Genomic DNA, 15,759 nt, shown 5'->3' with positions numbered 1-15,759 from the left:
AAACTTGAGAAGAATAAGGTAAAAATACAACTTTCAGTGTACCAACAGATCTAAAATTCAGTAATCCTAGTGCTGAGCACTCTACACATTATTCACAAAGCAAAAAGTGTATAAACTTTAAACTTATACACTTTAAAAGTGTATAAACTTTAAAAAGCGATAAACACAGCAAAAAATGTCTCTAGGCCAGTTAACCATCACACAAGGAAAATATATCGATATTTCTTCTGGGTATTTCCTGCACTAATACTTCCCGATGATGATGATTATTGTATTTATCCGGGGGCCCCCAGCATTCTGTACTACAATCAGGACTGGAGCCCCACTGTGCTAGGTTTTGTGCAAATGCAAAGTAAAAAATGACCCCCTCCATGAAGAATGTCCAATAATTAGCATTTTTTTTATTGTGGATGATACAAATACCTCTTACTAGGCTTCATTGCCTCCACAGAAATTAAATCTCACAGGATGAATGTCAATCCAGTGTCAGGCCCACAAAATTTCCTTCAATGCAGTCATACACATCGCTGGAAAGATCAGTGTGTTAGAGATTCATTGGGTACCTTCTCCTGATACACAGGGTAAACATTGGTGAGATAGCTCCTGCTGAGGAACAAGGAAAGAGTCCAGATATTAAATAGTTATTTTGCCTTTGGGAATAAAGGTCGGATCATTTTTTTAGGGGGTGCTACAGCAAATAGTGTGGAGGCAGCAAAACTGGTTCTAAAAAGAATAGATGCTGTGAAAAGGAGACAAAGCATAGGGTCTAGGAAACACATATCCGTGAGTTTTAAAAGACTTGATCAAGGAATGATTAGGGTGAGATTCCTAAAGACTGCAAGGTTGGAAATAAAGTGAAGGACTCACGGAACAAACTAGAAACTACAAAGCAGTGAATTAAACTGCATTAATGGAGGGAACCCTTGGAAAGTATCTTGAGGAGTGTGGTTGGAGAAGACCTTGTTTTGCTGAACAATAGCTAACATGGAATCATTCAGGAAGGTGGCCAAACTCACCTAACTCGCTGATATACTTTGACTACATTAGTGCTATGTAGGGGATATTCTAAGGATAAATAGTACTAGGATAGTCTATGAGCTTTCGAGAAAGTTCCACATCAGATTAGGGAAAGAGTTAAGCTAAGGTTAGAAACTGGAGGTGGAGTAAATATGGCGCTGAATAGAAAACCAGGACAAAGGGCAAAACTCACTCAGTGTGCCTTCATATAGTTACACATGGAAATAACTTGATCCACAGCACACTATAAATGATTTTTTTTTCTATTTAATTCATAGATTTTTAAGGCCATAAGGGACCTTTAGCTCATCTTGTCTGATCTTCTGAGTAACACAGGCCATAGAATTTCACCCAGTTACTTTTGTACTGAGTCTAAGAACTTCCGTTTGATTAAAGCATATCGTCCAGAAACTTGAAAAGGGTTCGTGAATGGGAGGGGTGGGGAGGCAGAAAACAATTTGCATACCTTGATAGGCCTTTAGGTCGCCACTGGTAAATGTTCTGACTGCAAGCTCTGCAGGGCAGGGCCTGTGTTTTATTCCATGACATGTCATGCTCTAGGCACACTTACAATACTGTCTAAGAGTACATCTACACTGCAGGTAGGAGCATGCTTCCCAGCTTAGATAGACAAACATATGCTAGCTCTGCTTGAGCTAACATGCTAAAAATAGCAGTCTAGCCAGGGATAACTCTGGCTCGTCACCAAGTATATACGCAGAGTGTCTGGGTGGAATTGCATTCAGGTGGCTATCCCAAGCTGGTGCCTTTACTCCCCGCAGCAACACTGTGTGTGCTAACTTAAGCAGAGCTAGTACATGTCCATCTACCCGAGCTGGGAGCATGTAATATACCCTGAGTGTTCATTATGTGCATACCATTTGGCAAAAGGATTGAAGCCAAGATCTCCACTTTTGTGATAATACTAAAGAGAGAGAAAGAGAGAAGGCACATAGATCGAGGAAGTATGTAAATGGACTCCGAAGCATTTGGGATCATTACTGAGAATTCAGATGGGAGATGTAGTACAATGTAAGACAAATGTAGACCTATCTTATAGCAAAGAACCAAATTGGGAAATGTGGCCCTAAGCTAGCAAAGTGTGTAAGCATGTGTTTACTTTAAGAACCTGAATAGTCCCACTGAAGTTAACACTAATACACATGCTTAATGTTATGGACATGCTTATGTGCTTTGCTGGATTGGGATCTATGGATGAATGAGGTAGTCTTCTAGCATATTGACAGAGCCAGCTCCAGGCACCAGGTGCTTGCGGCAGGAATTCGGCGGCCAGTCCCTCTCTTCGTGTTTGAGCTGCTGCTGACATGCCACTGAAGAGGAAGAGACAGAGTGAAGGACCTGCCACCAAACTGCCACCGAAGAGAGTGGCTACCACAACTTTTTTTTGTTTTTCTTTTTTCGCCACTTGGGCCGGCAGAAAACCTAGATCTGGCCCTGCACATTGATCAGGAAAAGTCTGTGAGGATTGTTGTGGAAACCTCTTGGAAAACATCAGCTAAGTACATGCTACACACAGGAAAGTTAAAGAAATCAGGGTAGTTTTAGCAGGTGGAGAATACAAAGTGTCACCATTCTTGGATACGGACATCAGTGTATGTTAAATTACACTGACTGACTTCAATAAGAATTGTGAGTGATTAGGACCTCTAAGGAGCAGTACACGCCATGGGATATACAGATCCACAGCCATGAAGCTGCAAATAAGATCCAAGATTAATGCTGCAGACAGCTAAGTTCTTAAGTACTTGGTGGTGCAAGATATAAATAACCCAAATAAATGAATGGTTTTTCCAAACAGTGTGAGCCACTTTAATGACATTCTATTAAAAACTGCAGATTGACCATGCTTATTATAAGAGATTTATACTGATTAATACACCAAACCAGAATTAGACTCTCTGTCTTTGCTTGTTTGTCAGACAACTTTCAGGATGATAACTGTTGTTTTTGTCTTTTCATTTGTTTCAGGATCCACAACAACTATTTTATTTATTTTCTTACATGGTCTAAAACAACCTGACAAATCCTCTGCTACCATGAAGACTTTGCTTAAATTACAGAGTCTCAAATCCTTGTGGATTCCCAAATCAAGTTGTAGGCTTTTCCATAAACAGCCCAAGCTTCTTGCCCCAGAGCTGTTTTCACAGGATGAATCTATCAAGCAGGGTGAACAGCAAGTGCCCGAATACTTTAACTTTGCAAGTGATGTGCTGGATAAATGGTCTCAGATGGAAAAGGTAAAATCTCTGTCGTTGGGCAGATTAGAGATTTTATTTCTTTTTGAATAACTATTTTTGTCATTTATTTAAAAGACATATCAGTTTCTGAAGATAATTTGCATTTGAAATGTCATGCTTCTCGTGCTTTATCATTAGACGGGCTGGGTTCCTTGGGCTAAATCTTGTTCACTTTTCTCCCATCAAAGTCCTATTGAGACTCCTTGCATAGGTACAGCGAGAAAGTTAAGCAGGGCCAGCCCACAAGTTTTGGCACGTGAGGCAAGGAGATCAAATGATGCCACCTTTCCCCCTCGCTTGGACCAAAACTTTGAAAGGTCTCAATTCTGCCTTCTTCCTTCCTATCATGTACTGCTCTGCTACCTACCCCAATAAAGGAGAACTAACAACTTAAAATATCTTTTTCAAAAGTTTCAAGTAACACTTAACTTTCAAACGCCTGACCAGCAAAAGTAACTTTTCTTGTCTGCATTTTTATCTGTTTGAACAATCAAAGTGGTGCTTTCTGTGTCTTCTTGTTGCAAAGATTTTAACTGATTCCTCAAGGTCCACAGTCTGGGCCAGCTCATGCTCTATTGAGATGGTTGCAAGGCTGACCAGCCTCTCCTGTGTCATTGTGGAATGTAGATGTGTTTATTAGCTTCAGCTTGGAAAAGCTGCATTCTCCACTGGCAAGGGGGGAGGGATAGCTCAGTGGTTTGAGCACTGGCCTGTTAAACCCAGGGTTGTGAGTTCAATCTTTGTGGGGGCCACCTAGGGAACTGGGGTAAAAATCTGGGGATTAGTCCTGCTTTGAGCAGGGGGTTGGACTAGATGACCTCCTGAGGTCCCTTCCAACCCTGATATTCTATGATTCTAACTGTTATAGGAAGTGTTAGAAGTATGCACAGAGCAACAAAAGCATTTGAAAAGAGGGTAGTCATCTTATTTGTGCACATATATTCCAGAACAGCCTTGGGAGTTGATCCCCATGCTGATTTACCTTGAAAGGGCTTTCAGCTTCATCACCTAAATCACTCGCATCACTATCGTGCATGTCATCATGTATCAAGCACTGTCTCCAGTGCCCTGCATTGCTGGTGTTAGGCCTTCAGGATATAGGAGGGGAGTTTTGGAATATCATACATCATCTCAAATTATACTGCTGTGTTCCTTGAGCTGCATGAACCTTCTTCTACTGGATATCTTGCACAATCAGCACCTGTGTTAAAGAATTCAACTTTGAATTGTGTTTGGATCTTCTTATGGGATTTATTCCTTGCCTTGATAACAAATGGCTTCTTCTTCGTGACTCTTGTTTGATTCTGAATGGGTGGGAAATAGCTTCATTTGTGAGGTCCTCTGCTAACTTCTGTGCCCTTTCAGAAAGTTTGGAAGATCCCTCATCTGGACCGGTAGGACCCGCTAGGTTGACTTCTGCTTTGTCCAGTTGTTCCATTCCTCCAGATATATCGGGTCCAACACCTTGGAGCCTTGCTTACAGACATTTATTTTCAAACAGTATTTCATGCACAAACACTAAGCCCACAGAAATTTGAAGTTATGTTGTGTTTCTGGTATTCCATTTCCCCTGCAGCTGTCTCCCACGAACAGTTCCTGTCATAGCATTATCCTCCATAATGGCAACTAGGCCATCATCTCTCTTCCCAGTTTTGGTGTGATAGGCTTATTGCCTGTCACTCGACTTTCCCATCGTGTGGCACTCAGTGGTTTCAGTGTCAGAGAGGATGTTCCCAGATGTTGCTTCAAAATTTGCCATTGATGAGTTGATGCAGAGAAAAATGCAGCACAGCACTCCTCCATCTCTGTGCATCTAGAGCACAGAGAATACATATGAACCAGCAGCAGACACAGTTTTCTACACTGTGGGTCCTAGTGGCGCCCCCACACAGTCTGGCACCTGAGGCAGCTGCCTCAGTTCGCCTCATGGTAAGGCCAGCCTTGTACTGAGAGCTAACAGGCTACCTGTGCTCTGATGCCTATTTAAACCCTTTATTTACATAAGTGAAATAATAATGTCAAAGGTCCCATATAAAGTGACCTCATTTGACTGAGGGGGAAATCTTTCCCCAAGGCATAGCTATCTCTCTCCAGAATAGATTCTAATAATGCACAGATCATCATGGAGGAAGTCCTTACCATCAATCAGCTCCATTGCTCCTTTTTGTTCTGAGTCCATCATGAAGGAGACAGAATTGTTCCTCAGCATTCTCATGTCATTTTATTTTACCCTGTCTCTGTTACCATCATTTAATAGATTCCCCTGACTCTGTGCCCAGAAAATGAAGTGTGACAGGTGAAGCATTTCATATCATCTGATGCATCATAAGAGTGTTAATGCTGAGCATTAGAGACTTCAGGTGAAAGTCTGGACAGGCTTTCAGACTCCTAGGGTTAAACTCCTAGGGCTCAGAAAAAGTAAGATTACTGGAAGTAACTGGGGCTGATCCAAAGCTATGTGAGGTCAAGAGTTTTTCCAATGACTTCACTGGGCTTTGGATGATCCCCAATGTGCACGCCATGGGATATACAGATCCACAGCAAACTCATCGATAGATACACATCACAAGTTTGATTGGCATTTGAAATGATCCTTTTTCTTTTAACCCCTTGTGCTGTTTTGTAGGATGGAAAGAGATCATCAAACCCAGCCTTCTGGTGGGTAAATGGAAGAGGAAATGAAGTGAGGTGGAGCTTTGAGGAGCTGGGATTCCACTCCCGAAAAGTGGCCAATGTCCTCTCTGATATATGTGGTCTGCACAAGGGAGACAGAGTTATGCTGATTCTGCCCCGAATACCGGAATGGTGGCTGGTGAACGTGGCTTGTATGAGAACAGGTCAGTTTCAGATTGCTCAACTTGATAAAAAAAAAATGTTAAGAACAGAAATGTATTAGTTTTCTTCTTTATGAAAAAAAACCAAACTATATACATTAATGAACTACTATACAGTTTTTGCCTACCGATATTGATCCAAATTCATTTTTGGTATAAGCTGGGGAATAATTTTGGGGTATGTTCCCACACAGAAAATGATCAAATTAAAAATGTCCTCTTAAAAAATAACCTTATTGCTCTTCCAGGAATCAGCCTTGTTTTAGGCACCTCTCAATTAACAGCTAAAGACATTTCGTATAGACTTCAGGCTTGTAAGGCCAAGTGTATCATTACCAATGATATGCTGGCATCCGCAGTGGACGCAGTTGCATCTGATTGCCAGTTTCTGAAAACCAAGTTAATTGTATCCGAAGGCAGAAGAGATGGGTGGTTGAACTTTAATGAACTATACAAGTAAGTAGGCATTAGCCGTGCTACAATAACAGAACAGAAAACGAGGCTTTCTCAAAAGTACATTGTAGCCATTAGACACAGAGGCAGGCATTTTGCAACAGCCTTGCTGATGTTTCCGATTCAGACTTGGTTTTCTAACAGCAGTCTCTTTCCAGGTGGGTCCCTCCTCTCCTTACTTAATGGGTATTCCGGACGTGAAATAAGGGCAGGAACTAGACCTAAGTTGTTTTTGTCTAATTTGGTCAAATGTGTCTATGGAATAATTGGCCCTTGGTGCTCATGTGGACATCTCCAGATCTCTTCCTTTTGAAAACTAGACTGGAAGTCTCACTGGAGAATTTCTTGCAGTATTTCTGTGCTTCCAAATTCTAGCCTGGTCAGCTAGATCACAAGGAAAACATTTCTAATACTTGTTTGGAATTTCTGCTCCTATGTGGACCCAGGAAATACGCGCAATGTGATATTTTCTTTAAAGTTAATCCATTTTTTAACTCAATCCAAACATGTCAAGAGTTTTAGATCATATTTTGAACTTTTTTTTCTGAATGTGTTCACCCATAGGTAACTACCTGATTTATACCTGAATTCCTCACCTCCTTCTTAGCTTTCTGAGAATCACTGAAGTGCAAGTGATGTGGTATCCACATCTCCCAACTTGATTGTCCCACTAATATATCAATTTTTGCTTCCTACATGAAGCTTCCCTGGTGTCTTCCTTCTCTTTCTCCTCTAAGAAGATTCTACCATGCTGATGTCTCAATAACTTTTCTGTTGTTTAATTATATTAGCTGGATAGGATTTAATGCTGGATGAGAAATGAGACTAGAGTAAGGCAGACTATCTGAAAGAAAGTCAGGGCTCTCTCCAGGGACAAGTAGTATCCAAAGGACAAAGGAGGAGCTTCATCCTGGATGGGAAAGAGGGCAGTTGCAATAGCAAATCCACATTTCCATGTCAAAACCGCAGCAGATTGCACCTGTGTCCATTTTAGCCACCATTATATTCTATATTTTAAATAATATAATTTTTTTAATTATTTTTTAAAGAGCACAACCTGCTGATCACATCTGTGTTAAAACAAAGATTCAAGACCCAATGGTTATCTACTTTACCAGCGGAACCACAGGTTCTCCAAAAATGGCTGAACACTCCCAGGGCAGTCTTGGTTTTAGACCTGTCATAAGTGAAAGGTAAGGACTGTGGCTCTGGTAGTTTTATAACATGGGGCCAAACTGAGTGTGAAGTGGAAAGCATGAGTCTGATTGGTGTATCTCAGTTATCTTGGTCAAAGGTCTGATTAAGAAGCACTGGGTAAGAAATATGCAATGTGTGGCTTCAATCTTCCTCCCTACTGATATCACTGGCAAAACTCCCCCTGTCTAAAAGGGAAGTGGGATCAGACCTCATCTTTCCATTTTAAATTAAGGAATGACTCCCAGCATTTCTTGAGAGGGATTCAGGTGACAATCTACAACTGGAGATAACTCTAGAAGCACAGCTCTTATAGATACCACATGCTTGGGGCTACAGAGCATCTTGGGATTGGACAGCTGTGCAAAGGCAAGAGAACTCGAGGGGGAGAGAAAACTCATGGTTTGAGCATTGGCCTGCTAAACCCAGCATTGTGAGTTCAATCCTTAAGGGGGTCATCTAGGGATCTGGGGCAAAAATCTGTCTGGGGAGTGGTCCTGCTTTGAGCAAGGGGTTAGACTAGATGACCTCCTGAGGTCCCTTTCAACTCTGATCTTCTATGATTTTATGAACTCTATGACACAGATCACCTTTGCCCCCAGCACAATCACTGAGATCCATAAATTTAAAGTGTGGAATTCCCAGCCTCCTCCATAGAATTCTCAATTTCTTCCTCTACCACCTCGTTTCCCCCCACCCACCCATCCACCCCCATGCAACAATGGAAGAACACAAAGGAAATTCACCCTGATTAAATTCAGAGTCTCCAGCTCTCCCACATGGGTTATTCCTGCAAAGAGAATGGAGCCCACAAGTTCATCATGAGGCAATACAGTTGTTAATGCTTAATGTATGTACACCTAGTTAAAGTTCTTGATTTCTAGTTCCATTGTCTATTTAAAAAAAAAAAAGCTTTTCCGTAACCACTCTTTTCTCTTCATATCAGATACTGGCTGGATTTGACTCCTGAAGACATGATGTGGTGCTTATCAGACACAGGCTGGATAGTAGCTTCACTGGGGTCTGTTCTTGATCCATGGGTTTTTGGATCATGTGTCTTTGTACACAGCCTTCCACGGGCTGAATCAACAACTATCCTAAACGTAAGAAAAAAAGCCATCCTGAAGATTTGTTGAAGTTTCCCCATGTGCAAGGCAGACCTGAGAACAAATCTTGAATTAACTGAGCAGCTCCTATTACAATTTTTCACTTCAGGTCAATCAAAATGTTTTGTTTAAATTTTGACCTTTTCTCAACTTCTTTTTCAAGTCAGGAAATTCGTCAAATGGACACAGGTTCAGTTTAGACAAATCAGTTTTTTTGACAAAATAATGATTAGTTGAGAAACTAACTCTAACCCTGAGGTCATTACTTAATCTTTATTCATAGCATTTCAGAACATGAATGTAAAGTAACCCTCAACAGCTGTAGTAACTAGTGGCATTTTGGGGGGAAAGCCAAAAGAGAGCCAGAACGTTGGTACAGTCGATGAAGAAATAGTATTTGATAATATCAGTGATTACAGTAGTTTGAAACTGGAGAAGGAGCTCTCTCTACACTGGCTAAGGAGGAGTGTGAGACTGGGGAGTGGACTTCCCCTCTGTTTTTAGCAGAGAAGGGGGAACTTTCTCCCACACACATTCTCCCGTACTCCCTTAGCTAATGTAATCTTTGCTGCAGTTCACATATAAACTTTGTTCATCTTGCTGTTTATTTCACTAGACTCTCTCCAGATTTCCCATCACCACTATCTTTGGTGCTCCGACTTTGTTCCGTATGCTGGTGCAGCATGATCTTACCAGGTACTTCAGCAAAAAGAAGACTTACTAACAATACTCACCTGGATAAATTTTAATGAAATCACAGTTCTAGGTGCTTGGCACAATATATTGAGTTTCATCAGTATAACCAGCATCTTCTGAAAAGATAGTTACGAAAAATGCCTGGTTTTTCATAGTTTTATTATGAAAGATAAAGGATACACAGGATTTTCCACTGTTTCTCTCCAAAATGTTGGGGTCAAAGCTGACATTCTTAGCCAAGCTCAAAGGGCAGGGCTGGCTCTTCCTTTAGGCGACCTAGGCAGTCACCTAGGGCACCAGGATTTGGGGGGGGCGGCATTTTGCCACTCTCGGTGGCAATTCGGCGGCGGGGGGTCCTTCCGCGCTCCGGGACTTTGGCAGCAATTCTGCGGCAGGTCTTTCACTTGCTCCAGGACACGCCGCTGAAGTGCCCTGAAGACCAGGAGCGCGGAAGGACCCCGGCCTAGGACATCAAAAACCCTGGTGCCGCTCCTGTCAAAGGGGGTGAAGCCAAGTGCATCAAACCCAGAAACAGTGTTCTCATGAACCCATTTAGAGGTGCTCAGATTCCATGGTGATGGGTGACCTTCTGAAAACTTAAGTAGACTGAGCTAATGTGTCAAGTTTTACACAGTGCTAACAACAGGGTCAGAAACACTAGTTAGTGCCATGACTTCAGTGCTGGGAATACATCCCTCCAAAGATGGCCCTTCTGCCCATGCAGTGGCAGGAGTCATAAGTAATCTTTTGTAGCAAACTGCTAGCAAAATTCTCTACCATAAATTTCAGTTACCAAAGGATTTTGTTTTTCATACCTTAGCGATGTGTTTTTCATAATGGCCCATTCATGTTACTGTAACTGAGTAGGAATGTGAGCTGATTTCAGTGGGACTACTGTACAGAGTTTAGCACAGGCATATGTCCTTACAGAATCAGGAGCTAAAGTAGCTGAAATCTCTTCTGCTGATTTCTGTACTCAAGTGAATTTAGCTCTTTCAACCAAGAGCTTTCCATTATTGTTTGTTGCCATTTGCAAGCCCTTTAGCTGCTGTGCTTATCACCAATAGCCACTGGAATCCAGCGACAGGCCTCTTTGCCCTCAATGGTCTTTCAGTGACTCTCATGATTTTTTTAAATCCTTATTAAGTTACAAGTTCATGAGTCTGCAGCACTGTGTGAGTGGAGGGGAGCCACTCAACCCAGAAGTGATGGAGCAGTGGAAAAGGACGACTGGCCTGACTATCTGTGAAATATATGGACAAACAGAAACAGTACGTTCAAATGGGTTAATAATGTGTTAGTTAGTTTTAATTTCGTTTGCTTTTTTGAGTTGTATGGTTAAAAAAAGCCAAAAGGAAATCATTTGTTACTTACTTGAAATGTCAAGGAAGAGTGCATTAAAATACAGTAACTTATACATTTCTGTTGATTTGAAAACATGGCTTTCTTGTAGAGCTCAGGGAAAAGGTGGAGTTTTTTGTTTCTTCATCTTTCCGTAAAGATTTCTGAGAAAATCCTGAGGGAAGTGATAGGGAAGAAGGAGGATGTTGTTGCTAATATATAGGGCTGGGGGGTCAAGAAAACTGGATTCTTTTACAGATTGTTTCACAGACTTGCTGTGTGACCTCATGCAAGTTACTCCACCGTCCCAATCTTTAAAATACTTGCCTAGCCCACAGGATTTTTGTAACCCTTAATTCACAGCAGTTTGGAATTGGAAGTGGAAAATTAATGACTATAGAACCTGACTGAATATATGTAATATTTCTGCAGAAATAAAATTTTCTTTTTACAGGGAATAATTTGTTCCGTTTTCAAAGGGATGAAGATTAAACCGGGATCAATGGGAAAGACAGCTCCCCTTTATGATGTTCAGGTTTGTTAATACAACTTCCTGTCTTCTATCAGTTTGTTATTTGCTTTACTGAAGTATGTTTTTCTTCTTCTAGATCATAGATGAGAATGCTAATGTTCTGCCTCCTGGACAAGAAGGGGAAATTGCCATCAGAATCAAACCTAAAAGGCCACTTGGTCTTTTCTCTAAATACATAGTAAGGAACTTGTTTTACCACTGTAGGAAACCGTTATAATTCCATACTAGATTCAAAGACCCAGATTTTCATCAGATTTTATGCCTATTCACAAATCTCAAGGTATGCACTGGACTAACAGTCCTCCCAACTAAGGAGAGTCTGAAGGAACTCTCTTCAAAGTAGAGATGGGACCAGGTTAAAAGAATCTAGATCCAGATTTCAATCTTCTCAACATTTGGAGGTGTTTGGATCCAGAGTTTTGGTTCAGCACCTTTTAAAACTGGGCTCTGAAAGTCAAGCTGAAGTTCCATCTAGCACATCCCCACCAATGACCCTGACTGCACTGAGTATTATATGTGTAGTGTGCATTATTTGTGTATCTATAATGCACCTCCATGTGGATATAAATCTAAAGTTTTGAGCAGGTGATGAGGACATCTTGAAACCTGGACTTCCTTTCCTGACTGTGCCACCACCTTGCTGTGTGACATAGATAAATAAAAATATGTAAATAAAGCGTGTAGTAGAGCATGCCTCCCTATGTGTCCTGAAGAATTCAAGGAGGAATTTTGAAGCAGAAAGCCCCCTGCGTCTCTTCCTCTACTATGGACTATATCTAATTCTGAACCTCTGTCTGACCCTTTCCCCATCAGTGAGGTGGAGTTTACTATACCCACCTTTGTACAACTCTCTTTGAGATTCTGTTACCAAAGGTGCTATTTAAAGACAAAGGATTGTTATTTATTTCTTTCATTGCTGTACATTACTATGCTATACAGGTCTGATCACTTTACAGTTGTGTGTAAAACAGGAGAATTTGATTATACTATACTAAAGATTTTAAACTACACTAAAGATTTTAATTGTCATTTGTGAAATGTTATCAGGATAACCCTGAGAAAACCGCTTCATCAGAATGTGGAAATTTTTTTATCACGGGGGACAGAGGGACTATGGATGAAGAAGGATATTTCTGGTTTCTTGGAAGATCTGATGATGTCATCAATTCTTCAGGGTTAGTTTGTTTTACTGTTTTTTCAAGATTTCTGTATAGTTCTAGCTTAATATAACAAGATTTATAAGAGAGAAACTGATGATGAGTTTTTTGGCAAGAAGTAACTTACAAGGGGAATTACAAGAATTTGAATGAATCAGACATAGTCTTATTCTGGCAGCATGGTTCAATGACTAGTGCATTAGACTAGGACTCAGGAGAGCTGGATTCTATCCTTGGCTCTGCCATTGCCCTGCTGTGTAACCTTGGTCAAGTCAGTTCCTGCCTCTGTTTCTCCCGCCACCCTTTGTCTGTTGGAGGAGGGAGTTTTTTGCAGCACACCTAGCACAACATGGGTCTGATTTTGGTTGGGTCCTTAGGCAATAATCAGTTCTTTCGTACCCCAGTACTGGTTAAAAGACCATATTCACAGCAGATTATAATTAAATACCTCCTTTTGCTCTCCTAGGTATCGTATTGGACCATCTGAAGTAGAGAATGCCTTGATAGAGCACCCAGCTGTAGCAGAATCTGCTGCTGTCAGCAGCCCAGACCCCCTCAGAGGCGAGGTAATGAGGTTGAGAGTGATGAGGAAAATATTTCATAGAGGCAAAACAGCTTGTGATTCACTGTACAAAGTGCAGCTGTTGCACAGCATCACGTCAGTGTGAACGGTCCTTTACCAGGGTGATAAACAGAAACCTATGTACATCCCTTTGCTCTGTTTATTCACCTCCACAGTCTCTCCCCCAAGAGATAATTATGGTGACAGACACTTTTTCATCAATAGACCTTCCAGCTATTAAGGGCTTGTCAAGACACACAAGTTGTAACACTTTTTACAATACTGGTATACTTAGAGCAGTGCAGTACCCTTTGTGTGGGTGCAGTTATTGGTAGAAATGTGCTGATATCGGTACAGCTATTCCCATACTGAAAGGGGAATAAGCTATACTGGTACAGGGCAACTTTTTATACTGGTATAATTGTATCCATACTAGTGGTTACATTGAAAAAAAAAAAATCACACCCCACATCAGCATAGTTATACCAGGACAAAAACTGTGTGCAGACTAGGCGCAAGAGTGCCTTGAAAGCACAGTCCTGCCATTGTGGAGTGGAACTGTACTGCCTCAGTGTGAGTTGTGTGACCAGTGCATGCTCAGTGCTTCAGAGAAATCAGAGCTTCCTGAAGCTCCCACACAGCACAGTCACTGCAATCCCCCTTCCAGGTGCTCCTTCCTAAGCCCGACCAGCCCTGCTGCTTAGTGTGTGTGATGGGGGAAGCGAGGCCACGTCCATGCTTCCTAACCGGCATGGCCCGATTTGAAGATGGTGGGAATACAAGCCAGGAGCAACCATTGTGATCGTGAGAACTACAATTGCCTGTGAACCTCGCACTGCTGTGAAGGGCAGAGGGGACAGTCCTTGGACCCCTCCTCTCACTTACCTGCCTACACACAGGCTGGTCACAGGCTGGCGCTCAGTTTTAGAGACAGGCTGGCTTCTTCACACATCTCTTAACGATCTCGTGCTCTGGGAGCGATATTGCTGACTGAGAACTAAATCTAAAAATATTTATAAATTGCTGGTGTCATTTTGGTACTATTGATTTTATCCTGTAGGTGGTGAAAGCTTTTGTGGTCTTATCACCTGCCTTTTCCTCGTGTGACCTAGAAAAATTAACACTTGAGTTGCAGGAGCATGTCAAGAAAGTCACCGCTCCATACAAATATCCCAGAAAGGCAAGTACCCCCAAGTGGTGATTTTAACATGGGCTAGGTCTCCTTCTTGAATATCTCCAGAATGAACCATTCTGGGTTTACTTAGAACTACAAAGATTCCTTCACTCATCTAAAAGAGAGAGATCAAGATTCAGAGGGACCCTTTCGTTCAGGTAAACTTTCCTAAATCTCATTTATTTTTCTCTTTCATACGTTTTTAATAAAATTGTTTGTTAATAAATGTACCCCTATACCTTTACAAATATTCCTGGGCCAGGTAAAATGTCCTAGTTAGATATTCCCCATGTTCCAAACTAGGGGTAAAATCATCAGCTTCTTACTTAGCTTTTACCTACTTCTTACTCAGGAACACTCCAGTGATGTCGGTGGAAATTTGCCTGATTGAAAATTGATGAACGATTTGTCTGTTTGGCTTTGGAGTAAACATATTAGAGACAGTCCCGGAAGTATCCATCTTAGGTTTCTTACAAAACCCAGAGCATCTTGGGAAATTGTATGTGCAGTCAGTTAAGGCACGTCTACATGTACAGAACTGCAGTGGCGCAGCTGTACCTATGCAGGCAGCTGCTCCACTGCAGCGCATTAAGTGAAGACACTCCATGCTGACAGGAAAGGGCTCTCCTGTCGGCATAATAAAAACACCTTCTTGAATGGCAGAAGCTATGTCGGTGGGAGGAGCTCTCCTGCCAACATAAAGCTGTGCACACGAGCACTTATGTTGGTTTAACTTATGTCACTCAGGAGGTGGTTTATTCACACCTCTGAGTGACATAAGTTATGCAGACAAGCTGTAGTGTAGACAAAGTCTTAGTTAGTGCCTGATTCTGGAAACTGTCAGGCAAGTAGCCCTGACTCATGTGAGTCCTCCCATTCTTCCACATGGGGTCAGAGCCACCACTGCAAAAAAAAATCCCAAAACATCACTGGAAGCATACTAAGTTGTTTTGTGTTTTTTATTAGATGGAATTTGTCCAACAACTACCCAAGACAAACACCGGGAAAATCAAGAGGAATGAGTTAAGGAACAAAGAATGGGGGCGAATGTAACATCGTTGGGAGTTTAATATAGCTTCTTTCACTCCAATGATGTCATGCAAATTGTAACAGTTCTCAGGGTGCCCCGAACTGCGTTACCGTGTTCTCTCCCTCCTTCCCCCCGTACTACCAGCAAGAGAGAGACCTGCTGATGCTTAACCAGTCTGTTAGTCACCCAATCAATCTCCTCAGGGCAATGCAAGTCCTCATTTTTCTTTGCAGATTAACAATAGGTGCACCCTAGTCCCCGAACCACCTTTGCAGTGTTCCCCTGTGATAGCCAGCCTGACCGGGGATGGTCTCTAGATAATACTTAGTGCTGCCACGAGTGCAGGGGACTGGACTAGATGACCTCTCGAGGTCCCTTCTAGTCTTATGATTTTATGATTCTGAG

The 15,759-nt window shown here is 41.8% G+C and overlaps 1 protein-coding gene across 1 annotated transcript; it reads left to right on the top strand.

The window, feature by feature from the left end:
- The first annotated feature begins 3,074 nt into the window (after positions 1–3,074).
- Positions 3,075–15,377, top strand: LOC116837606 (acyl-coenzyme A synthetase ACSM4, mitochondrial-like). Its single transcript, XM_032802167.1, has 13 exons — positions 3,075–3,275; positions 5,902–6,112; positions 6,358–6,565; positions 7,612–7,755; positions 8,703–8,859; positions 9,479–9,558; positions 10,706–10,829; positions 11,354–11,434; positions 11,508–11,609; positions 12,479–12,606; positions 13,055–13,154; positions 14,211–14,330; positions 15,291–15,377. Exons 1-13 carry the CDS (start codon positions 3,075–3,077, stop codon positions 15,375–15,377), a joined length of 1,743 nt encoding a protein of 580 aa, XP_032658058.1.
- Positions 15,378–15,759: the final 382 nt, after the last annotated feature.

The sequence above is a fragment of the Chelonoidis abingdonii genome, chromosome 9 (genome assembly GCF_003597395.2).
Source record: "Chelonoidis abingdonii isolate Lonesome George chromosome 9, CheloAbing_2.0, whole genome shotgun sequence".
NCBI lineage: Eukaryota > Metazoa > Chordata > Testudines > Testudinidae > Chelonoidis > Chelonoidis abingdonii.
Note: the sequence above shows the minus strand (reverse complement) of the source record. Positions and strands in the feature narration are given on the sequence as shown.

What these genes read in the sequence shown, in the direction of transcription:
- LOC116837606 (XM_032802167.1), top strand. Translation starts at nt 3,075, where the DNA reads ATGAAGACTTTGCTTAAATTACAGAGTCTCAAATCCTTGTGGATTCCC. An exon ending in GTGCAGCATGATCTTACCAG is followed by an intron (nt 9,559 to 10,705) that starts GTACTTCAGCAA and finishes ATCCTTATTAAG; the next exon opens with TTACAAGTTCATGAGTCTGC. An exon ending in CATACAAATATCCCAGAAAG is followed by an intron (nt 14,331 to 15,290) that starts GCAAGTACCCCC and finishes GTTTTTTATTAG; the next exon opens with ATGGAATTTGTCCAACAACT.